Source organism: Dromiciops gliroides, chromosome 5 (assembly GCF_019393635.1).
Source record: "Dromiciops gliroides isolate mDroGli1 chromosome 5, mDroGli1.pri, whole genome shotgun sequence".
NCBI lineage: Eukaryota > Metazoa > Chordata > Mammalia > Microbiotheria > Microbiotheriidae > Dromiciops > Dromiciops gliroides.
In genome coordinates, this window is record NC_057865.1 from 257,859,689 (window position 1) to 257,886,725 (window position 27,037).

At 36.5% G+C, this 27,037-nt stretch overlaps 1 protein-coding gene across 4 annotated transcripts in view; it reads left to right on the forward strand.

Moving 5' to 3' along the window:
- The window catches only part of TMTC2 (transmembrane O-mannosyltransferase targeting cadherins 2), a 546,198-nt gene that overhangs the window by 336,856 nt on the left and 182,305 nt on the right, over positions 1 to 27,037 (forward strand). For all 4 annotated transcript variants that reach the window (XM_043969066.1, XM_043969069.1, XM_043969067.1 and 1 more), the window contains exons 5-7: positions 4,129 to 4,214; positions 5,020 to 5,204; positions 10,853 to 10,931. In XM_043969066.1, the coding sequence (XP_043825001.1) occupies positions 4,129 to 4,214; positions 5,020 to 5,204; positions 10,853 to 10,931 (350 nt within the window). The remainder of the gene's footprint in view (positions 1 to 4,128; positions 4,215 to 5,019; positions 5,205 to 10,852; positions 10,932 to 27,037) is intronic.

Below are 27,037 nucleotides of genomic sequence, written 5' to 3' on the forward strand. Positions count from 1 at the left end.
CTTGACTGGCTGGTGAGTGTAATGACCCCAAATTCATTTTAAGTCTAGCAATATAATTTGGAATAGACTCTGAAGTTCCAAAAATGCTAATCTTTCCTTAACCCATTGAACCATTCCATAGGCTGGTACCCCCACCATGTTGTCCCCCTAAAACACTTTAAATGATTCCTATTTTATGCATTAATATACATCCAGGTAGCATAGGAACCTCAATTAAGCAATTCTTCAAGTAGCAAGCTACAGTGTCATTGCAGTGTGGGCTATTGGCACTGTCCCAGGTATCTGAGCTTGTTCCAATCCTCCCACACCCTTATTCTTCTTACTGTCTCCTTCCTTGCATTCCAGTCCAGGATAGTTCCACTTCTTCTCCAGTAGTCTGATTTCTTGAATGGCTTCACAGAATTAAGCCTGTTTCCACTTTCTAATGAGATGTTATTTGCAAAGGCCTGAGCACAGTGTTTGGCACAGAGTAAGCACTTCAATGTTTGTTTCCTTCCCCTTCCCCACTCTGCTTCCCCCATACTTATAGCCACTAAGGCAGTATGCCTCTGTCTTGCTGCCTGCTACAAGACATGACAATAATGGAGTTCTGCAAACAGTTTTCCTTTCTTATTTCTCCATCTAGGTCTACAAAAAATCCAGGTGGAAATCTCTCAAAGAGCAAAAGAAATGAAAACTCAAGAGCTCTGAGAAAAGTTATATTTATAAACATCTCCCAATTTAAACAAATTTCTGTGATTCTTTTAAAAAAAACCTTTTTACCCTAATCCTCCCATGAGGTCTTAGAGTTGTGTCCGACTCTTTGTGACCCCATTTGGGGTTTTCTTGGCAAAGACACTGGAGTAATTTGCTATTTCCTTCTCCCGCTCATTTTACAGATGGGGTAACCAAGGCAAACAAGGTTAAGTGACTTGCCATGGGGCACACAGACAGGAAGTGTCTGGAGCCAGATTTGAATTCAGTCAGATGAAGCTAGCTGACTCCAGGCCTACCACTCTATCCACTGAGCCACCTAGCTGCCACCTAGCTATTCCTGGACCACCTATAAATATTAAAAAAAAAGTCAGTTCATTATTGAGCAAACCTCATCATCCAGCAAGTCCCATCAGTCTTTGTAGTCTGCCTTATCACCACCCTCTGTTGCTCTGTTTAGAGGTTGGAGGCAAGAACTTCAAAACCTCCACTTACAGAGGATGCTCGGCTTAGTCATCTCATTTCTTATCAGGTGACACTACTTTGGGATTTCTCTGAATTTTCTACTGAAGGGACTGTCTATTCTCATATTTTTATCCCTACCTCTTAGCACTGTTCCTGGCACATAGTAGGCACTCAATACATGTTTATCAAAAGCCTCAGTATATGCCTATGGAAGTATCCTAGGCACCTGATAATAGGACTGGAGGCAGTGAGACATAGATGATATAAAGTTCTAGTCTGGCAAGCAGTAAGACATATGTTCAAATCCTGTCTCATACTTATTAGATATGTGATCCTAGGAGAGTTCTTTAATCTTTCTGAGTCTTAAAATATTCTCTAAGACAATTTTGGGAATCATAGGTCCTTAACATACTGGTGTATAACAAATATATATGTGTGTGTGTTTGTATGTGTGCACGTGTGTGTGTATGTGTATAAATTTGTATTATATAACATATATGTTTATGTATACACAGATATGTATTATATAATATAAATACTTACATATGTTATATAATATAAACACATGCCCATGTACATATATATATATATAACTTATTTGAATGATTTCTGAACCATACTTAACTACCAAGAATTAACTTCATTAAAAAATAATACACCATAGTTCAGTAGAAAGAAATTTTGTTTTGTGCAGATAAAATTGGACTCAGAGGACCTGAGTTCAAATCTTGACTCTGTCTCTCACTACCTGTGTGTCCTTGAGCAAGCCACTAACCCCTTTGTGGGACTCATTCAACTGTTAACATTAGTGCCTCATCTCTGTTGATTATATATATTATATATGCACACACATGTATATGTATATATATACATACATACACATATCTCCCTTGTTTATACATAGTTATTTACATGTTATCTCCCCTACTAGACTGTGACCTCCTCATTGACTTATTAGATGATCTCTAAGGGACCTTTCCAGTTTACAGTCTTATGATCCAGTGATCATAAAAGTTCATCAGTATTCATTCCTCTTCAGTGTCTTTTTGTCCACTAGTTCAACCAATTTCTCAAGGGATAGTGTAGGTCATTGGTGTTGAACTCAAATAGAGATGGGGACCACTAAAACTCTTCATGGGCTATATATTGACTTAGAAAACCACATATTACAATCATGCATGTTTTATTATATTTTGATTTATTTTGTTAAATATTTCCCAATTACACTTTAATCTACTTGGTGTTTGACACTACTGGTATACATTATAAGTAGACTCTGAAAATGGCAGATTCCAGGGTCAGTCTTCAAGTTAACCCTATATTCATTTCACTCTAGGCTAAATGTATCTATCATCTTTCCCTTAAATAATGGAGCTGGAATACTTTACATAACATCATTGTCTGAATTCCATGAAACCAGAATGTTAGGCAAAAATCAGTCCGAGGGGGGGGGCAGTTAACTCCCTTAAAATAGGGTTTCTGTATGTTCATTGAGCAATATAAAAATAGGGAACAGAATAATTCTTAAAGGAATTAGCACTGCTGGGGTGCAATATGAGTTCAGATCCTTGCCAATGATCTGATTCATGCCATAGGGAATTACTTAACATGTTGTAGAGGTGGGTTTTTTTCTTTCTTTTTTAATGGAATTATGGTGAGATTTGGTTCTAAGACCTTAATGATGTCACTGAATATTAGAATTGTCTTCCAACTTCCCTACAGGATGGAAATGACTCCAAAAGAGTTTAAGTGTATTTTTCCAAGGTCACAAGTAGTAAGTGGTATAATTGTGATTCAAACACTGGGATCTTCTGACTACAATTTAAATCCTCTTTCTACCATGTTATGCCCCCTTTCTGTTAAAAAAAAAAAGTAACTTCAGGAAGCTGTTTTTTTTTTTTCAAAGTATGCCTTTACTCTCTTGAGCCCATGACAAGGTGCTGCCTTCCCCTCCCCCATCCCCCAAGAAAGACAGGATAAGAGTACTTATAGACCTTCCAAGATAGGAAAAACAATTTAACTTGGCTTTGCTTTTAGTTCCAATCCCCGCTACCCATAAGTTTACAGTCTAAATTAGAAAGGCTTGTTTAAGAATCTATTCTCATTTAGGTTTTGTCAGACATCCCAGGGAAAGCTTTTCCAATATGCACAGCTCCTGATGATGTAGGTTTTCCTCCTTCAGAGCTCAGAGAGATAAATAAGACTTGCCCAGAGTCCATGCTGACAGGTGTTCCATGGGAAAGTGGATTGAGATTTTGCTTGGGACCCTTGAAATCTAACCTTCCAGCCTTGGCTCAAGTTAATAGCAAAATAACAGCAGGGATTATCTTCAGTTGTTTTCCATGAAGCCGATTCAATTTCTGTCCTCCTCTCCCCTGCCCCTTTCCCCCTATCCCAGTCACCTTTGGCTCAGGCTCATCTGAAGCTAAGTGAATGATGCTTAGGGTAGTAATGACCTTATGTTTCACAGATATGTCCTAACATGGCCAGGCTGAAGGACAGCTCACATTTCCAGACATGTCACTGTCTAGACCAAATTTCCTTTGCTAAGTGATGTGAGCCTGTGGATACTCCAAGAGGAAAAAAAAATGAGGTGCCTGGCAATAGTGGTATAAAGAAAAGATTTATTTGAAAGATGGAGGGAAATCATGTTTATACAATTTTCTTTTGTAATTACTTCCTAATTCATTGTACAAACATATGAATGGGACTGATAATATTCAATATTTTCTCCCCTACGAGATCATTTCCTCCTATTTATAGTTTGCTTTTTTAAAAATTGAAATAGGAAAAAAACCCAAAACAAACAAACAAAAATTAAAATAGGTTAGTATTTTATTGTACTTTTTAACATTTTTATTTTGTGCACATAAAATAAAACTTTGTGGTTCCTGTTTTCAGTAATATAGCCTTTTCTCTTCCAATTTATATTGTTGTTGTTGATTTTTTTTTTCTTTTTCCCTCATGCAGAGGCTTACTTCTACAGGAGAATAGCCGGTTCACAGAAGCCTTGCATTACTACAAACTAGCGATTGGTAGCAGGCCTACATTAGCTTGTAAGTAATAGTAGAATACTTCAGAATACTCGTTTTCCTCTTATTTTAGGAAACTCAGTTGTGGGGTTTAAAGTTAGCATAAAATCAATAAATAAAACATCATAACTAATTTTAGAGAATTTTAATAATTCTTTAAAGTGGCTATTTTTGGGACAGCTATGTGGCACAGTGGATAGCATACTGGCCCTGGAGTCAGGAGGACCTGAGTTCAAATCTAGTCTCAGACACTTGACACTTACTAGCTGTGTCACCCCAGGCAAGTCATGTAACCCCAATTGCCTCACCAAAAAAAACAACCAACCAAACAACAACAACAAAAAAACCCCAAAACAAAAACAAAAACATAAGATGTCTATTTTTTGTAATATTTCATTAGTAAATCTCAGACCTTTTGCTCCATTATAAGTTTTTCTCATTTTTGAGTCTTGTTATGACATCCATTTTCAGATGGATACAACTATTCCTCAATTTGATTGTAAGCTCCTTGAGGATAGTTTTATGTCTCTCCTTCTTCTGGGGCCTCCAGAGAGCTCAGCACATTGCTAAACCCCTAACAACTGTCTAGTTTATTGCGATGCAATTAATTTCCTTGGGAATCCTTTGTATTTTCTTTATGTATTCAAAAATGTTCTGAAGTGGGATCTGTAGGCTCTACCAGACTGCTACAAGGGATCCGTGCCTCCCATAAAATTAGGAATCCCTGTCATAAAGTCATTCCCCAAATGGTAGAAATGTTACCCCTAACTGATAGAGTGACATTGCTTAGCTCCAATTAAACTTATATTTCCTCTTTTTTCCCCCCTAGCTGCATATTTAAATACTGGCATCATTCTCATGAACCAAGGAAAGACCGAAGAAGCCCGCCGTACATTCCTAAAGTGCTCAGAGATCCCTGACGAAAACCTGAAGGATCCCCATGCCCACAAGAGCTCTGTAACCAGCTGTCTTTATAATCTGGGAAAACTCTATCACGAACAAGGTCACTATGAGGTCAGCCCAAATGCTCATTCCTTCTCTCTGTCTCTGTCTCTCTCTCTTTCTCTCCCCTTCTCCCCCAATCCCCCCCTCTCTTTCCCTCCCTCCCCCCCTTAGCCTCCCTCTGTCTCTATTTCTATCTGTCTCTCCCTTTTCTTGATCCAGGCCTGTGATTTCGTCAGTATTGGTGATTCTTAGTGAGGAAAATTCCCTTTACAACTGAAATTGGAAAATGTTCTGCACAATTGGAGCCTAGGGAATTGCCTGGAGCACTGAGAGATTTACTGACTTACTCAGGGCTAATATCTAGTAGTGTCTGTCACAGGCAGAACTTGAATCCAGGCTGTCCTGACTTTGTCTGAATGTGTAGCCATCACAGAGAGATTGGTGCGTAGGTACATTTAGAATTCTTTAAAATACCCTCTTTCTTCTTCTTGCTCTAAGAAACCCAATTGTGGTGTTTAGCAGTAACACAGAATCAAGTAGTTAGAGCATTATTACCTATTACAACCCTCACCGAGGCTGTTTTATAGTATTTTATTACTAACACTAATATATCCTCTCATTTCATTCTATATTGTTGTGGTTCAGTCATTTTTCAGTTGTGTCTGACTCTTTGTGACAACATTTGGGGTTTTCTTGGAAAAAATACTGGAGATGTTTACCATTTCCTTCTCCAGTTCATTTTACAGATGAAGAAACTAAGGCAACCAGGGTTAAATGACTTGCTCAGGGTCACACAGCTAGAAAGTATCTGAGGCTGGATTTGACCAATGAAGATGAATCTTCCTGATTTCAAAGCCTAGTGCTCTATCTATTGTGCCACCTAGATGTCCCAATTTCTATAAATCCAGTCTTGTCCAATTTCAACACAGGTAAGTAAGGTTCAGAGCCAGGACTTGAACCCTCAGCCTAGCAGCTAGTCCTCTAGACTCCAAAGTTAAGACTCTTTGCACTGTACTATCTAGGCTGACTAAATCCAGTCTTAAATATGATATTATGTTTTTTTTACTTTCTCCAGTATTTCCTAGCCTATGGTTTTAACTCTTTTTAATTCCCTTCTTCTTTGTTAATGTCTAAGTATTAAAACACTTCATAGGATTGTTGATGAGGATCTGGGAAGGCCCTCTGATATTATATAGTTCAACTCTCTCCTTTTACAAATGAAGAAACCCAAATCCAGAAAGATTGTTATTTGCCCAAGTTCACACAGGAAGTAGAGCTCATATTTGAATCCCCTGTCTTGAAATATAGGCTTCTTCCTACTTTATTCTGGTATATTTATTTGACTTCAATGTTTCCCACCGGATTTACTTAAAAAAATAAAAAGTCAAAATTATACTGTGATAATAGCTTTAGTTCAGGTATGATGGGAACAGTTGGAATGGGAACAATGAGATCTGTGATATAGTCTGGTTCACATCCAAAAAAAAATCAAATTTACTAAAAGTTTGGGATATATAAATGGAAATATTACTATTTGAAATAATAGCTTTTGACAAATTTGTTTCATAGGAAGCCCCCATATGCTCAGTAGGTAAGAACTGATAATATTTTTGCTTTTTTTCCTTTTGCTATTACTAAATACTTAACATTTCCCCATGGTGATACTCTTGCAGGATTTGTAAAAAGAATCCTGTCTGACACTTTAGTGACATTTATTAATTTGAATAATTTTTTTCAATTGACCTGTTGGGTACCACAGGAAGGATTATGACTTTGGGGGTTGGTGTTGCTATTTCTAATTAAATAGGTTTGCATTCCTTTAAGAGTGATGTGTCCATGCATTTTTTTCTTTTTTCTTCATTGGACTTCTGCCTTTGTTCACAGTTTGCTTGGCTATTTAAAAAAGAAGCAGATGTAGATCTGTTAAGAATCCCTATGGCTAGCTTCCTTTGGTTGCAGTTATTAAAAATTATCATGTATTAGGGTGGGGTAGTGGGGGATGTGTCAGACCTTGGCTAATTAGAATAGATGGTGTTATAGTAGAGATACATAGAGTCATCTTGTTCTAGGAACCTCTTCCTGTTTAATGGGATGATCAACTAGTGGGGAAAAAGAGGGGAAAAAAGAAAAATAGAATATAAAAAAGCAGTAGGCATACTGGTTATGTGCATGTGTGTGTGTGTGTGTGTGTGTGTGAGAGAGAGAGAGAGAGAGAGATTGATTTAATTTGAATCCAAAAGAGAGGTATGAAATTAATTATTGCAGCTCTTAATTTGGACAAAACTCTAACAGCCCTTTGGCTCATGGGGAAAAACTAAAATCTGAGAGGTATAGGTGGAGGCAGCATGAGCAGACTTTCCTCTTTTCTGCAATTTAACTTGATGATTCTTGGATCTTTAAGCATCTGGAGTATGAATCTCGGAATAAATTTGAGTTCTAGTTCTGATACTGCCATTGAATCAATCAACCTACAAGAATTTCTTAAGTGTCTAATTCATTCCAGGTACTGGGGATACATAGACTAAAGGGAGAGTCCCATTAAGTTGGTACATAGGACATAGTGGTAGATTGGCCATGGAACCAGGAAGACCTGAATTTAGACCCCACCCCAAATAAAAACTGGCTGTGTGAACCTGGACAATTCAACTAACCTTAAGGAGATCTAGGCATCTTTTAAAGACTATATGGGGTGGGGGGAGGGGGGTAGCTAGGTGGTGCAGTAGATAAAGCACTGACCCTGGATTCAGGAGGATTTGAGTTCAAATCCAGTCTCAGACCCTTGACACTTACTAGCTATGTAGCTTATGTGACCCTGAGCAAGTCACTTATTCCCCATTGCCCCACAAAAAAACCAAAAACCAAAAACCAAAAACAAACAAACAAACAGACTATATAGAAGGGCAGCTAGGTGGCAGCTAGGATAAAGCACTGGCCCTGGATTCAGGAGGACCTGAGTTCAAATCCAGCCTCAGATACTTGACACTAGCTGTGTGACCCTGGTTAAGTCACTTAACCCTCATTGCCCCGCCAAAAAACAAAACAAAAAACCAAATAAACAAATGAAAAAAAAGACTATATAGAAGTTACAGAGAGGGTGCCAACCTACATTAGTAGTGGGGCCTTCCTCACCCGAGAATTCTTTATACTAGTAAACTTACAGGTTCAGTCTCTAAGTCCCTCTCTATGTCACTTGAGCTTTTGCTCATTTTAAATTCCTCTTTGCTCTTTTCTTTGTTCATGTTTAATTTCTCTGTACATTAGTTTCTAATTAGTTTTTAATTTCTTCAAAATCAGGTAGCTGAACTAAGCAAGGTTTTGTGTTGTCCTCTTTCTAAAACTGTTTGAGTCTATGCACTGTTAGTTACCTTGCTTTTATATGTAGAGCACGATCCATATTAATGCATTAACATATTTGTCTATGTAGGTTATATTATGTTATTGAAATTATAAAATGTCTCATTTTACTCAATGAAAGAATACTAGAATGTACTTGCTACATGGATATGCACACATATCAAATACTGTATATATAATATACAAATGTACATATATGTTCATATATATGTAAATATATGGCTACACTTACATGTTTATTTTCCATATTTGTCCTAAAATGTTAGACTTCAAGTACATGCTGTGTCTAAATTATATTATCAGTATTATGTAAAGTAGTATGGTGTAGTGGGAACAGCAGTGGGTTTGGAGCCAAAAGGACCATCTTCCAATTTCAGCTCATATACTTATTTGATGTGTGACCTTGGTCAGTCATTAACCTCCCTGGGTCTCAGCTTGCTCATGTATAAAGTTAGGGCTTTGACTAGATGATCTCTGAGGTCCTTTATATCTCCAAATTTCTTTATCCAATGAGTCCTATGAACAATTCTGTTAAGAGATTCAATTTTAGAATTACAAAGTTAAAATGAACCTCGGAGGCCAATTCAATCAGAACTGAATCTCAGTGAAAATCCCCTTGGGCTTGGAGTCAAGAAGATCTGAGATCAATTCCTGTCCCAGACATGAACTCTGTAGCCCTGGTCAATTCACTTAAGCGCTTTCAGACTCAGTTTCTTCATCTGTAAAATGGAGATAATGGCAGTATCTACCTCATGGTATTGTCATGAGGAACAAATAAGTTAACCTATAAAATGCTTTGCAAACATTGAAAATATGAATATATTTATATAATATTGTGAGAATTGGAGCATCACCATCCTGCTGAGAAAGACATTGCAGGGAAGCTCCACCCTGAAAAGAAAGCATGACATGACATTTCTGGGGTTTTGAAGGTCAGATTGGCATCTGGAAGTTGCCTGACATCTGGAAGTTGTACAGTATCCAGAAGTTACATCTCTAGAACCGCCTGTAGTCATGTCAGTCAAAGCTACCAGCCAATTAGCTTGGAGCTGTGTGTGTAGATGTCCTGGCTTCCTTTTTGACCGGGGCTTTCTGGGAGAAGTGGTGAAGGATCTGGGTCTTTTCATTCAGGAACTGGCTGTTGGCGGCAGGAACATACTCACTCTCTTAGATAGCTGAATGAAGGCTATTTTTCCTCTCTCTCTCTCTCTTCACTAAGTTCTAATACACTTTAATAAATACTTAAAAGCCTAAACTCTTGCTGAATTGATCAGTCAATCTTAGCTAGTTTCTCCCCCACACTGGGGTTAGGTCAGGCGATCACACATTAGATTTTAAGCATCACAGCTAGAATTTTAGGCTTTACAACATATAATTCATATATAATATACATAATTATACATGAAATAATTATAATATGTAGTATTATAGTATATCATTAAAATTATATAATTACTTATGTTGTATGAATGCTGGCTTTTATATGTCATAATCTAGCTTTTGTTTAAAGTCTTTATTTAACAACATCTGTTAAGAAAGAACTTGCTACCTTCTGCAAAGAGGAAGCGTATTCAATTTTGTCATAGCTCTAATTGTTAGTTCCTTGTTCCAGTGAAATTACAGGTGTAGTTCCTCTTGTAATTCTTAGTAATATTTTCCTTACAACATCTACCCATGTGGTATGGTCAAAAGAGCCAGGGATTTGAAGTTGGTGGACCAATTTCCCCTACTTCCTACTTTTGTGTCCTTGGACAAGTCATTAGCCTTTTTGGTCCTCAGTTTCCTCATGTGTAAAATGAAAGGTTTTATTTAGCTCCTTCATCCTTATGGTATGTTTCAACTCTAAATCTATAATTTTGTGATGATAATTTTACCCAGAAAAAATGGACAAATGATACATGGCCTTGATTTTTTTCCCCACTAAGACCAGGGTAATGAATATTTCATAGTCAGCATGGAGGTTAAAGAAAATCCAACTTTGGAATAACTGCTCTATGAGTTCTAAACTTGAAGAATTCCAGTCTCCTAGTTTCATAACTCATGTAGACTGAAAAAAAAATTCGAAAACACCACTGGTAATAGACATCTGGGTATACTAAACTTTTATATTGCTTCCTTCACTATTTGGACTGGGTACTTTCACTAATGAGGTTGATGTATACTGGAGTCAAAGTACAGCTCAATTTCTTTTCCCCCAAAGGTGCTTTAAAAAAAAAAAAGTAGCAGTATTGTTATTACTATTCTAGTAGTAACATTGTAACTTTGGTTCAGAGGGTGGTTTACATCTTCTTTTCACTGAAGTGGTTTCCCTTTATTCAGCATTTTCATTGACAACAAATCCATTCTCTTGTCTCCTACATTAGGAAGCACTTACTGTGTATAAGGAAGCCATTCAGAAAATGCCCAGGCAATTTGCTCCTCAGAGCTTGTACAACATGATGGGTAAGTACAATATTCATCTTCTTATTGACATTCAGGGACCTTGTGATGAATTTAATTATGGGCTTATATTACCTGAAGTTGAAATAAAGTATCTCATTAGTCCCCACAAACCAAGCTGATTCGTAAATGTGCCTCACCTGCAGAAGTTTAACAGCTGAACACCTGTTCAAAAGTTGCAGTAAATGAGAGAAAGTATGGAATTTTCATGAATTGGGCCATGGATCTAAATTCATTTTTGGAATTTTTTTATCCCTCAAGAAATATCATGAGACCATCTTTCCTGATATTTTACCTAACACTGCCTTCATTGAATGAATCCAATTCTCCCATCATCCAGAAAGTCTGCAAAATGTAGAATGTAAGCCCTGCAAATCTTAGACATATCAGTAGGATTGATTTCCTTTGCAATATAATGTATTTTATGTTTGTGATGTGTCTCCAAGAAGGGGTCTGTTTCTCTAGCCTGTGAAAGGGAACTATGGTGCACACACACATAAAAAATGGTTAAGTACTCCTGCTGGATGTGGTGGCACATTCCTGACATCCCTGTTGTTGAGGAGGCTGAGAAGGGAGCATTGCTTGAGTTCAAGAGTTATGAGCTGCCACATAGGATGAAAGCCAGTCAGGTATCCCCACTAAGTCTGGTGTTAATAGAGTGAGTTCCCGGGGGTGGAAAGCCCTAGGCTATTGATAGAGTGGGATACTGAATCAGATTTGAAAAATATAATATGATAAAACTCCCATCCTGATGGGAACTTTCTAGGTCTTCCTCGGGAAGATCTAGATACTCAGTCTCAAACAAACTAAAAGAATCTCTCTGTTGTATGGCATCTCGGACAAGACCAGAGTTATTCATACTCTATCTGTTTGTCATACCTAGTGAGCTGATGAGTGCCATTTGGGGAATTTATATTTCTAGAATTTGAAAGACTCAAAGAGATACCTTGACCCATCACATGACTATGGGAAGGTTCTTTTCTTTCTTTTTTCTTAAATAATAAATATTTTTATTTATAGTTTTGGGTTCCAATATTTATCCTTCTTTCCCTTCCCCCTCCCTGAGGTGGCAAGCAATCATATATGAGTTATACATGTATGATTATGTAAAACATTACCATATTCATCATTTTGTAAAGGAAACTTGATTAAAAGAAAACAAGCAAAAGAAAGTGAAAAAGAGCATGCTTCAGTCTGTTCCATCAATATCAGTACTTTCTTTGGAAGTGGATAGTATGTTTCATCTGTAGTCCTTTGGGATTGTCTTGGATCATAGTATTATTGAGAATAGTCAAGTCATTCACAGTTCTTCATCAAACAATAATGCTGTCTCTATGTACGATGTTCTCTTGGTTCTGCTCACTTCACTATACATCATTTCATACAAGTCTTTCCAGGTCTTTCTGAAGTCATCCTGCTTGTCTTTCTTATAGCACAATAATGTTCCATCACCATCATATACCATAGTTTGTTTGGCCATTCCCCAATGGATGGGCATTCCTTTGATTTCCAATTCTTAGCCACCACGAAAAGAGCTGCTAGAAATATTTTTGTACAAAAAAGGTCTTTTCCTCTTTTGGGGGATGTCTTTGGGATATAAGGAAGGTTCTTTTCTAAAGGCGAAGGGTAAGTTTGTGTTAATGAGAAACATTTTATGAAAAGTTGGTTGAGTGGGACTTCCCACTCAACCAAGTTGGTTGAGTTCAGACTTCCTGAAACAATTACTCTTTCTAGTTTTATTTGTTTGCTTGTGTTTGCTTTTTCTTTTAACCCGAATCATGAATTTTCCAGTTTGATTCTGCTTAAATCATGTATACATAGATTGAGAGCTGGAAAAGACCTTAGAGATCCTCCGTGCCAACCACCCCATTATAACAATTAGGAAACTGAGGCACAGAAAGGTTAATTGGCCTACTCAATGTAATACAGCTCATAAGTGCCTAAGGTAGGATTTAAAACTCAGGTCTTTCTGACTCCAAATCCTGCTTTCTATCTATTCCTCTGAGACTCTTGGCTTCATTTACTGTGGTATAGAGAATCACCTGTTATAACAGAGGATGATTTTCCTAAAATGTTTAGGTCTTAATGAAGAGGAGTCTGATTTTTTGCTCTCCCTTTGCCTTTCCTCCCAGTTTGAATCAAAAGTTAAGGATTTTTAAAAATGCTGAGTTATCACCACTAGTCAATCACCTTCCTACCATCTTATTTACTCTCTCAATTACAATTCATGTCATAGTGTTTTTATTCTCTCCCTCTGAAGGTTATATTCCCTCCCTTATAGGTTATAAAAAAAAAAATTAAAGTTTTGGGGCAGCTAGGTGGTGCAGGGGATAGAACACCGGCCCTGGAGTCAGGAGGACCTGAGTTCAAATGCAGCCTCAGACACTTAACACTTACTAGCTGTGTGACCCTAGGCAAGTCACTTAACCTCAATTGCCTGACCCCCCCCCAAAAAACAAAAAAACAAACAAACAAAATTAAAGTTTTAAAAACTCTCCCCTCATACTCTATACTTCTTTTTTTTCTTTCTTTCTTTTTTTTTTTGGTGAGGCAATTGGGGTTAAGTGACTTGCCCAGGGTCACACAGCTAGTGTCAAGTGACTGAGGTCAGATTTGAACTCATGTCCTTCTGACTCCAGGGCCACTGCTCTATCCACTGCACCACCTAGCTGCCCCTTTATACTTCTTTATAGGCAAATGAACAGAGATAAGAACATGATATAGACTTCAAGAGGTTTGATGAGATCTGTCATAATTAGAAGTCGTTGTTGATGCTGGCCTGATTTTTCTATAATTTCTTCATTCTTTCTTTGACACATTTCTTCAACTGCTAAATAAGAACAATGTCAAATATTTATCATTGGAGGGATGTTGGGAAGGATTATGCTTTTTTTAAGTTTGATTCTTAGATTTCAGAGAACAGAATTCCTGTAACATCTTAGATGTCAGCGTCATGTGATTGTGTCAATTATTGTTGACATTAGTGAAAATCTACAAAGTTAGTTTAAACCAATTTAACTATTTTTTGTTTGTTTTAGACACCTTTGACAATTTGGTGAAGCTTATAGATACCTCCTCAGAATAATATATAAATTAATGAGAATTCCTAAATTTATAAAGAAAACCATTTATATTGAAATAGTTATCAAAATGTTTGAAAAATTTGTAATATTGCAATGTATGTGCTTCTCTATTGATGCATTAAATAGGTCAATTAATTTAAAATGTAAGCAAATTAAAATTAAAATTTGCTTTTAAAAGTCATGTCTAGGTGAAAGCTATTGTTGATTATATCCATAGATAGTTGCAGGAAATACTAAATTTTAGTTAGAGTCTAGTTTAGATAAATATGTAATATTTTTCCCTATCCAAATTCACAGACCCAGTTGAAATCCAGGCACGGAAACCTTTGGAGGTCCTGGTCCCTAGATTAAGAACTCCTTATTTAGACAAATGTAATTTATTGATTTAGAATTGGGCTCCATATTGAGGTTGAATTCTCACTTCTGTTTTTTGGGTGCTAAGCTCATCTCCAGCCAAAAATAAGAATACTCCTGGAGATTATTGTTTATGATTTTTACTCTTTCAGAATGATTGTTTCATTCAGAGTCATTGAATGATGTTTTTAAATCTTTGGGAGAGACTCTAAAGCTTTTTTCTAAAAAATCTTAATTACATCTATCCTAATAGCAATTACCATCCATTTAAGGTTGTGTGAGAGATTGTCATCTGGCCCTGTTTGCAGTAAAAGCTGCTCACTGCAGCTCATTTTCCCATATAACAATTTCTCATCTAGTCAAATGAGTGAACTCCCCAGAGTGTTTGCTTTTACTTTTAGTATATTTTATTAGCCTACCATTTGACAAGATAAATGGCCAAGGAGATGAATTGTGTTATCAATTCATCAGTTTCATTAGGCTGTCAGCAGGCAGTGATTATTCTATCAGGATTATCAACCACCACGAACTTGTTTTCTAATTCACACATTTACATTTTATTAGCACCCTGTAGAGACCAGTAATAGGTTATGAAGTGTGTATTTGACTGTATAACCTCCCTTGCCCTTCCATGTGCATTCCCCTTTCTTCCTCTTGAAAGTAAGAAGGAAGAAAGTGGTATTTTGGGGAAAAGAAATTACTTCAGGGATAAGCTAGAACTAGAAAGTCCATGAGAGCTTAAAATGACCAAACTTTCAAATATATTAAAATCCAAATTCTTTGGTATAATGATTTTAAATGTCTGCCTCCCTCATAAAGACCACAAAAAATTTTATTGGGGCAGCTAGAAGGTGCAGTAGATTGAGCACTGGTCCTGGAGTCAGGAGACCCTGAGTTCAAATCTGGCCTCAGACACTTAGTAGCTGTGTGATCCAGGCAAGTAAATTAAACTCTGTTGCCTTAAAAAAAAAAAAAAGACATAAAAATTTTTATTATTGGGGATGGAGCCAAGATGGTGGAGTAAAGGCAGTAAACGTTCAGACTTCCTGAAACAATTACTCCCAAAAAACTCCCAACACAGCCAGAAACAAATTCTTGGAGCAGCAGAACTCACAAAAATATGGCTGAGACTATTTTCCAGTCAAAGACAGCTTGGAAGTTCTGCAGAAGGGGGAGCTGGGCTGGAAGTGGAGTCCAGCCCATGATTGCACCAACACAGAACCAGCCCCAGGCAGACTGTGCCAGAGAAATTTACCCCCGAGCCTCCAAATCAGCTGCAGTGCTGGCATCTTCTAGAACTAAGTTCACGGGCTGGTGAGAGGGCTGAATGGCTGGCTGGGGGGAGTCTACAGGGGTGTATGCATGAGCTAATGTGGGATTTGGATGTGGTACCCCAGGGGGGAATCAGGAAGAAACCTTGAGTGGTGGCAGCCCAGGTCGGGGACGGGTGCAGGCTCATCAGAGCTAGCAACCACTGTACACAAAGTTTTGCTGCCTGGTTGATTGGAAAATTGGCTTGGAGTTATCTATGGACAAGAGAAAGTGTCAGGCAAGTGAAGAAACTGCCCCTCATTAAATCAAGTGAAAGATGGTCAGGATGAGCTGGCAGAGAAAGTTGCAAACCATATAAAGCTTCTTTAGTGACAAGGAAGTTCGAGGTGCACCCTCAGAAGAGGATAGCAACATAAGAATCCTTACATCTAAAGCTTCCAAGAAAAATATGAATTGGTCTCAGACCATAGAGGTGCTCAAAAAAGACTCTGAAGATAAAGTTAGAGACAGAAAGGAAAAAAAGGAAAGAGAAATGAGAGTGATACAGGAAAGACAGGAGAAAAAAGTCAACAGCTTGAAAAGCCAAATGGAAAAGGACATACAAAAACTCTCAGAAGAAAATAATTGCCTAAGAATTAGGATTGAAAATAGAAGTTAGTGACTTTATGAGAAACCAAGACACAATAAAGCAAATCCAAATAAATAAAAAAAAAATAGAGGGCAATGTGAAATATCGTCTTGGAAAAACTGCTGACCTGGAAAATAGATCCAGGAGAGATAATTTGAAAATTATAGCACTACCTGAAAGCCATGATCAAAAAAAGGAGCAGGACATCATCTTCCAAGAAATTCTCAGGGAAAATTGCCCTGATTATTGTAGAAGCAAAAGGTACAATAGAAATTGAGGGGCAGCTAGGTGGCGCAGTGGATAGAGCACCGGCCCTGGAGTCAGGAGGACCTGAGTTCAAATCCAGCCTCAGACACTTGACACAACTAGCTGTGTAACCCTGGGCAAGTCACTTAACCCCAATTGCTTCACCAGAAAAAAAAAATAAAAAGAAAAAAAGAAAAGAAAGAAAAAAGAAAGAAAGAAAGAAATTGAAAGAATCCACTAATTACCTTCTGAAAGAGATCCCAAAAGGAAAACTTCCAGGAATATTATAGCCAAATTCCAGAACTCCCAGGTCAAGGAGAAAATATTGCAAGCAGCCAGAAAGAAGCAATTTTCAAATACTGTGGAGCCACAGTAAGGATAGCACAGGATCTAGCAGCTTCTACATTAAAGGATCTGAGGGCATTGGATATGCTATTCTGGAGGGCAAAGGAACTGGGACTACAGCCAAAAATCATCCACCCAGCAAAACTGAGTATAATCATTCGGGGGGGAAAAATGGCATATCAAGGAAATAGCAGACTTTCAGGTCTGCTACTTACTTTGCTGGGCTATTGTGAAGAAAATTCTTTGTCAAGTTTAAGGTACTATATAAAAATTATGATGAACAGGATGTTATCAGAAAACCTGGAAAGACCTGCATGAACTGAAGCAGAGTGAAATGTATTATATAGAAAATAACAGTAATAGTGTAAGATGATCTGTGGTGAAGAACATGGTAATTTTCAGCAATGCAATGATCCAATAAAACTCTGAAGGACTTATGAAAATTGCAATCCATTTACAGAGAAAGAACTGATGGTATCTGAAAACAGATTGAAACTTTTTTTTGATAGTTCCTTAATCTGAAGTTTTGCTTTTGTCCATTTTCTTTCACAACCTGGCTAATGTGGAGATTTTTTGCATGACTACTCATTTATAACTTATATTGAATTGCTTGAGTTCTGGGGAGTGGGTGGAGGGAGGAAGAGAAGTTGGAACACAAAGTTTTTAAAAATTGATGACAAAATTTGTTTTTTACATGTAATTTTGAAAATAAAATTCTAAACAGAAAATATATATATATATATATATTATTGATAGGCATCAAATAATGGTGGTAAGAACTACTATAGGTCTTACTGGCCTCAAAGTCAGTAAGACCTATGTTCCAGTCTCACCTCTGACACATACTAGTTATTACTTAACCTCTTAGTATTACTTAAACTCTTAGTATTCAAAGCAACTCTTTATAAGATTATAATTTTCAGAGAAAGAGCTGCATTGGTGAAGAGAGATTCCTAATCCAGGAGTTCCTTATAACAAGTAACATGACCATTCTCCATTCTATTTTCTCACTGAATTGAATGCTACAAGCCAGATTTATTTAGTATTTTATTGTTTACAAAGTGCTTTCCTCATGAGAACCTTATTAGGCAACAGGTAGAAGTATTAATATTCCCACTTTATGGGTAAAAAAGTAAGGGATACATAAGTTCAACAGACACTTAGTCAATGTCAATTATTTACACAAGGCACTATGCTAGGCTTTGAGGTTACAAAGAATAAAGAAGAATAGTGTTTTCCCTCATTACACTTCCATTCTGTGTTAGAGACAATATGCTCTGCCTCGCTTAAGTCCAGTTCATGTAAAAGTCAAGATATCACCCTTGTGTTATCATTGGTCCTCTTAGACAATGTAGGATGAACAACAGGTACAAGAACAGTGTACACAGATAAGTTTATATAAGCTATATACAGAATAATTTGGTGGGGTGGCAGAGGGAAGCTCTAATAGATGGGGATCAGGAATGACCTTCTAAAGATGGTAGTGAGCTTAGCTTTGCAGGAAACTAGGGATCCCAAGAGGAGGAGAAGAGCCCTGTGCAAAGTCAAAGTTTCTAGCTGTGGAGTGAAACATGTGAGGAACTGTAGGAAGGTCAGATTGGCCAAGAGACTTGCCTTTAGGAAGGAAGCAAATATCATAGCCAGAAATTAAATCCAGGTTTCCTGGGCCCAGATCTGTTGCTCTATCCACTATATTGTGCTGCCCCTACAAGAAAATTTATTTATTCTGACCACCTACTAAAAACATTTATTATTTCTTTGGCTAAGTATATATTTGCAAATGGTGGATTAGAATTTTGGGTGTGTCTTCCTTACTTTACTTTTCTGTACTTCTATATAACATCCAAAGAATTTCAACTTCTTTTAAAGGATATGACCATCTTTAAGGCATTCCATTTTCTATTTGCAGGCTTTTGTGGTAATTCTTATCTAAGCTTTTGTAAGCCTAGAAAATAATTTTATCTTAATGTCTTAGATTTCATTGCCTTAAGAAGATAGCAGAAGACTGAGGTTGTTTTGACTAAGCATCCTGGCCACTTTAGGATTTGTGTGATTCAGATGTGCAGAGACAATATAAATCAGAGCCTGAATACTTAGAAAGTACATCCACAGAATAAAGTTATTTGTGTATATGTATACGTGTATGTGTACATGTATGTGTATGTATATATATATATGTTTGGTATTTAATATATATATGTTTCTTTTTGCCTCATTTTCCTTATTTATAAGATGAGAGGGATTATTATTATTAATAATAAAAAAATGTGAGGTCTAACATGGCTTCTGATTAATATTCTCAACTGGTTTCCTTTATAGATATACTATCAAAATTATAATGTCCAATTCAAGTCAGAGTCATCTTCACTGTTCTTGATCTAACATTTCTCTCATAGCTTTAGTCAAAATTGTTTTATCATTCTCTAGCCTCCATTTGAATAGCTATTTCTTCTCAGGGCCTCCTTTTATCAGTAGCCTTGAATTTAATAAGACAGAGGTACATTAAAAGCTGTCACATGCCTTAAAGAGCATCACAACCCTATTTGTTTTTGTATCTAATGTTCAGAACAGCATCATTTTAAAAACTATCAAATGATTGGCTTAACTATACTCAATAAAAGCTCCATGATTTTTCATGGATGTGTTTCCAATCTATTCTCCAAATTTTCCGTTTCTCTATGCATTTTTTCCCTCTACATTGCCTCTACTTAAGCCTACTGTTGAGTATTCCTATGGGAATATAGCAATCTAAATTGGATTATACCTTCCAGTTATTTTAGTTGAGTGAACTTTAGGCTAATCCCAATGATCATTTTAAGCCTGTTTGGCATTTAAATTTAAAAAGCTAGCTAAAAGTTAATTGTTGAGTTTAATTATTTAGGTGATTTGGACCATTTCCCCCCTCCTGGTAACAGTCCATGAAAACAAAATTAGATTATGTTTTATGAAGTCCAGAAGTAGAGAATGGAAATAAATTTACCGGTCATTCTATTCTCATCTGTAAGTCAACATTATTTGGGTAAACCTTTCAAAGCAGGTGCTGAGGGGAGATATGATAGAGATAAAAGCCATGTTCCCAGCTCTCAAAGAAATTACCATGAGATTTATCCATTTAATTCAAATGAAGTCTCCTTATTTAATATTTCAGCTTATTTATTAGTCCAGTTCGGGATCTCCTGGGATAGAAACACAGTCACTCACTCTTTATCTCTAATTACAGGGCTTATTGATAATAGTATAGGCAAAAAAAATAAATAAAAAAGATTCAAGGTTGCACAAGCTAATTAGCTTTGCCAGTCATTCAATTTCTCATCTATTTTTCTGGTGTCTAGGAGCCAAGGAAACATGAATATATGGTGGATTCAAGAAACCTCAGCATTTTCAGAAAACTGGGGTAGGCCCCAATGTAAATTATGGTTAAAGATAATACTTGTACCCTTTTTCAAATACACTAGTCATCTTTTTGATTATAGCTGACATGTTATTGTTCTTTCTTCATTCTCAAAGAGAAACAATGACATGAGGAAGATGGTGTCTTGACTTGCAAGTGAATTGGATCTAAGTGAGGCAGTACTGTGCAGTCATCAGCCTCACTCTCTCCTCCAGTCATTGGAGTCTGGTGGCAGGAAACAGGTCAGGACAACTGACGATGGTCCTGGATGCAGTGGGAGACCTTGGCCTTTGGAAGCTAAAGTCTTTCCCAGGTCTCAGTTTGTCTGAGGCAGTGCCCACTTAGTATTTAGAGGCTAGGTTAGAATTGAGGCAAAAGATGGCCTAATTTGCCTTTCCAAAAGAATCATTCTGGGAATAGAAGATCCTTTTTCTGGTCAGAACAGAAGTAATGGCTATTCACACTCACTCTGAGCCATCAAAACCTACATGATGAGATAGTAAGGGTTGAGCTGGGTCTAATCAGTGAAAGTCCCTCAGTAAAGATGCACATAGAGGTCAGGAGAAAAGCTTTGGCATCCGAGGGCCATTGATTCATCAGTCATCTTAGATATGTCTTTCTCCCTTGTCTCTGTTCTAATTTTTAAACTTCATTTTAATTTTCTTTAATTAATCTGAATTTGGCAAACATCAACCAACATGAGCATTTCTACATACCAGAAGAATCAGGAAAAAGGTTCACAAACCACAAATCTCTATTGTGTACAAGCATGCATCTCTAATATATGTCACAAAAACCCTTCCATAGTTGTATATCACCACCTCACTATGGTTTTTAAAAGAAATTCTTCACTGTTGGGGCAGCTAGGTGATACAATGGATAAAGTACTGGCCCTGGATTCAGGAGGACCTGAGTTCAAATCTGGTCTCAGACACTTGACACTTAATAGCTGTGTGACCTTGGGCAAATGACTTAACCCTCATTGCTCCGCAAAAAAAAAAAAAAAAAATTCTTCACTGTTTCCCATCTATAATGCTTTTGGGGGTTTTCTTCCTTCCTACCTATGCCCCCACCCCCCACCCCAGTGAAATTTAATATTGTCTCACTCATTCTTTTTGTCAGAATATCAAGAGTAAAATTTTGATATTATGTCTTATTTAAATTTATGAGTAGCTATAATTACATTGGCTAAGTACATTTAAATAGTTTCTCATCTTCTCCCTGCCCCCAACCATGATAGACCCATAACAAGACTGTCCCTTGATATATCACAGTTTTACTTGAACCTCACATCTCTAAGTGTAGGAAATTTATGTTCAGACTATGTTAAGCTCTTGAGCCACATGTTTGTGCTCTGGTTTGAATTATGGTCCTTTTCTGTTGGCACTGTCTTCTGGCAAGCTGATGAACCAAGGTCCCCGACATGCCAGGATACCCATCTAACTTGTTTAGCTTGTAATTCATAGGTATCTGAAAGAAAAGCATCTGGGGCCTCTAAGATCAAACTCTACCTATTTGGCTTTGCATTCTGTCTTTAGCTGAAAAGACAAGACCAGAAGGTCAATATCAATTGTTTAGAGTTCACTAGCATGAAAAGGCAAAATCATCCATTCTTGGGTTTTAACACTAATTTATTTTGCCAGGTGTACAGCCACCAAGTTAAGGAAACCATATGTATCTTTGGCTCTCTATCAAGAAGAATATTGACTTTGTTTTCCTTTTTTTGGGGGGAAAAACAACAATAAAAACTTTTGATAGTTGCCACCCTTGAAGCTCATTCTTTAGTGCGGAGCTGACTTGGCTGAATTTTCTTTTGTGCCATTCATCTGTGATATAAATTTTAAATTACATACTACAGTTACAGATGTTAATTTGCTTGGCATTATGGCCTGCACTACAAAGGCCAAAGTCCAGCTCCACCGCATTAAATAGGTAATATTTTTTGTTTAAAGTTTCAATTAAAATCCAGGGTCAGAAGATATAATGGTCCCTGAGGGATTTTATACACTTTAATGCCAATATAAGAGTTACAGAAAGATCATGCTCGGGTCTAGATGTCTCTTGCTTTCCTGGAAATATAATATTAGGTTGTATTACGTTGCTTTTAAAACCACACAAGCCCACCTGCTGCAGTAACTCATACTTCTGCCATTCAAAAAGTAAAGACAAAGAAAAGATTGGAGGCTCAAGTCTTATTTTAAAACAGAAAACTAAGGGGAAGGATGTACTCAAATTCATAACAAATGCTTCTCTCCTGCTTCCAGAATTTGCCAAGTAGCTGTGGCGTTTTGTGGGTGATAAAGATCCTAAATATTGTTTGAAAAATAAAGAGAAAAGAATGATTAAAATGAATGAGAACTTTGCATTTCTTTAACATTTAAAGGGATCAAGCAATATACTAATCTAGCTTCTGTTGTCACTGCTGCGATCACTACTAATACTATCATTATTGCTACTACTAATATTTAAATAGTACTTCAAGGTTTGCTAGGTTCTCTTTCTCCCTCCCTCTCTCTCTCTCTCTGTGTCTCTCTCTTTCTGTCTCCACACAAATGTATATATATATATATATATATACATAAATGCACGAGTTTAGAATCAATACATGCAACACATATATGCACATGTGTATATCATATGTATCGTTTATTTGTATACAGGTATGCATATGGGTGTGCATATATGCACACACATACATATGCATTATATCTGCATGCATATATATTTGATCATTTTATTTGATGCTCACAATGCTGTTATCACTCAGTTTTACAGATGAGATCAAAGAAATTGAGGGAGGTTAAGTGATTGCCTCCATTAGTAATATTATAAACCATCACTATCTTACTGGTTTATAGACACAAAGAAAAAGGTAACAATAAGTAATAATGGGAAAATATATATTAACATAGCATCCTTGTTAGTCAATAAAAAAGCTTTCATTGTGTCTACTCCATCAAATACATTATTCTAGGCCCTGAAGATGCAAAGTCTTCTTAGGTAAGATATGGTATGATGTGATGGAAAGAGCCCAAGACCTACAAGACCTTGGTCTAGCACATAGTTTATAAATATTAGTTTCCTGAGCTATAAAATGGGGAAATACTACTTATATGCTTTAATTCACAAGGTTGTTCTGAGGAAGCTATTTCATTAACCTTAAAAGCTCACTAGAAATGTTAGCTATTGTCATTTTAATAGATAAAAGTTAAAATGAAGAATCCAATCTTCTTCATGAGGAATAGGATCTTGAGGGTTTGGGGCTTTTTATTCTGGCTAAAACTATGCCTTGTAGAACTTGTAAAGTCAAAATGGCACAAAATGAAAATTAACATCATCTTTAAAACTATTTATCTTCATGCTGATGTGGGGTAGGTATAAGGTAGGTACACCTCGTTTCAAAGTTACTTGGTGATCCATTCTTTAGTGTTATTGGATGCATTTCTGTATATACCATGTAGCTCTCTCTGTGTGTGTATGGGAAATAAAGAAAAAAATCATTTTCTACAAGTTATTAAAACATCAGACTCCTTCATGACTTTTGACCTACCCTGTATGAACTCATGGATTAGGAATGGAAGCAGGGTTGTACTGGCATTTAACCAGTCTCTGAGGAAAAAATGTAGGCATAGCACACACTTTTAAATTTAATCTGCATTATCTATTATGTTCCAGGCATTGTTCCAAGTTCTAAAGAGGTAATGTAATAATAAAATATAAAAAATAAAAATATAATAATGAATAAATAAAATATAATAAATAAAAATATAATAATAAAAGTTTAATTTTATAAAGATATAATGATACAATTTTTTGATATTTCTATTCTATCAGGGGAAAGAAATCATGTGTATACAAAAGTATATTATACGTGTGTGTGTGTGTGTGTGTGTGTGTGTGTGTGTCTATAAACATAAATGCAAGGTGAGGTTTGCAAGGGGGGGGGTTGAGGGAGAGCACCAGTAATCTTAATTACTTTCTTAAATCTTAACAATTAACATAACAATAAATCAAGGCTTTGTTTGTAGTATTTGCTGATTTCCAAGGTATAAATGGCCCATGTTTTATTTTTGTTATGTTTATTTTTTTTTCCATGTTGAAGTTTTGTTTTGTTTTTTTTTACATGAGGCAATAGGGGTTAAGTAACTTGCCCAGGGTCACACAGCTAGTAAGTGTTAAGTGTCTGAGGCCGGATTTGAACTCAGGTACTCCTGACTCCAGGGCCTGGAGTAGGACATCTGTGGAGATAGAGGTGCTTTGCTGCTAATGTTCACTCTAGATCATTTAATGAAGGGAGAATAAGTCAAGAGTGATGCGTGCTTCTTTCTTAAACTTAAACATTGTTATATCTGTCTATTCACTATTTCCTTCTGATTGGATTTAGATATATGCCAATGGGGACTGCACATAGCTTTCAGGTTGTCATTTAATCTAATGGCTACTTACCTATTAATACAGTCAGTTACTGATTCAGGCATGTGCTAGCTGTCTTTGCTGGCTTGTGTAGTGCTATACATCCTGCTTATTACATCACTTTTTTTTTTCTTTTTTTGCTGGGCAATGGGGGTTAAGTGACTTGCCCAGGGTCACACAGCTAGTAAGTGTCAAATGTCTGAGGCCAGATTTGAACTCAGGTACTCCTGAATCCAGGGCCGGTGCTTTATCCACTGTGTCACCTAGCTGCCCCATCACTTCTTGCTAACACCCACTTGAATCTCCTAAAAGGAGACTTCTTCTCATCCATCTGCTAAGCCAATTATTTCTGTGACCTCAAAACTCTTCTTAGACCCACTTCCTACTTCCCACATCTCCAAAAGCTCAGAATGCCCTAGATGTTTAGCTTAAATTTAGTTCCTTGAGCTTGGGACCCTTTGATTATTCTTCTTATTATGCTTTTCTGATTTCCCCCTCAATGTGGTGCTCTCCCTCAACCCCCCCCCCAAACCTCACCTTGCATTTATGTGTGTGTGTGTGTGTGTGTGTGTATATATATATATATATATATATATATATATATATATATGTATATATATATATATATATATATATATACACACACTTTCATGTACACATGATTTCTTTCCCCTGATAGAATAAATAGAAATATCAGGAAACCATTTCATTATATCTTTATAAAATTAAACTTTTATTATTATATATTTACCTCTTTAGAACTTGGAACAATGCCTGACACATAATAGATATTTTAAAAGCCTTATTGACTTATCAATTCCTTGGGTCTATTACTCATATTTGGTCCTCTTGTCACTGAAATTTTCTTCATTGGGCTTCCTTTCCTTTTGTTTTCTATTTAAATATATATATTTTTTAAATTAAAATTATTTTATTCTTAATTTATGGAATAAAACAAGCATTTCCATAGCATAGTATGATAAGAAAGACTATTATACATGAAACTACAAATTTACTATGCACAATTTGTTATTCCTTTCAAATATACAACAAAATTATCATGTAACTTTCTTTTTTTTCCTTTCCTTCTCCTCTTCCTCTCCCCCTCCCTCTGCTGTCCCAGAGATGGTTACCATTATACACAGTTATGTGTATGTATGTATATGTGTATATATGTATGTATATTAATGTGTGTCTATCTCTATATAGAGACAAGCACAATATATCTTGTTTACATACACACATATATGTGTATTTGTATACATATATTTATATATACATACGTCATAAATATAAATGTATAAACACAAATATAATATATAAATAAAATATATTATAAATATATTATATATAAATATAAGATTATTCCATATATACTTCTATTTATCTGTTCTTTCTCTGGGTGCAGATAACATCTTTCTTCATATGTCCTTTATAGTTCATTTGATTAATTATAAAAGACAAAATAACTCATTTGCTCAAAGTTGTTCTTAAAACAATATTTCTATTACAATATACAGTATTGTCTTATTATGCCCAAAGGGTATAGCTATTTTAATAACTCTTTGGGCATAACTCCAGATTGCTTTCCCAAATGGTTGGGTCATTTTACAATTCCACAAAAAATGAATGTGTCCCAATTTTTCTACATCCTTTCCAACACTTGTCACTTTCTCTATCATTTTACCCAATCTGATAGGTGCAAAATGATATCTCAAGATCATTTTATTACATGCAGCAACACCCATCCTCTTGATTGATCAGCTTTCTACAACTTTAGGTTGCCCCAGGCCATTTTTCTCAGAGTTTGGTCAAGTGGTCAACCTTTCAGTGTAGAACCCAGGCAAGGAGGTTCATTGATATTTAAAGGCCCTATACCTGCTATTATTGAAGGGCAAGACAATCTTTAACTGTCTTAGAAGACTTTTAGGCTAAAGTCCCTTCAAGATAGGAATGGTTATATTCAGGACTAAATGATTTTGATTTGGGGGTTTTTGGGGGTTTTTTTGGTGAGGCAATAGAGGTTAAGTGACTTGCCCAGGGTCACACAGCTAGTAAGTGTCAAGGTTCTAAGGCAGGATTTGAACTCAAGTCCTCCTGAATCCAGGGCCAGTGCTCTATCCACTGTGCCACCTAACTTCCCCAAGGACCAAATGTTTTTAAAGATGAGCAAGCTACCTATAATTATGCCATTGGAAGAGATCTTTGGAGTTCTTGACACCTTTTACCATTTTTCTGTATCAAATGATTCTTAACTTCCCCTTAGGTTGAATTTCTTTAGTTCTAGTTGTCATGCTAGGTGACTAAAGGGGTGTGCTTGTAGATGTTTAACAATCAGCACCGGGTGTGGGTGTGTACAACACACTGTTAGCATTAC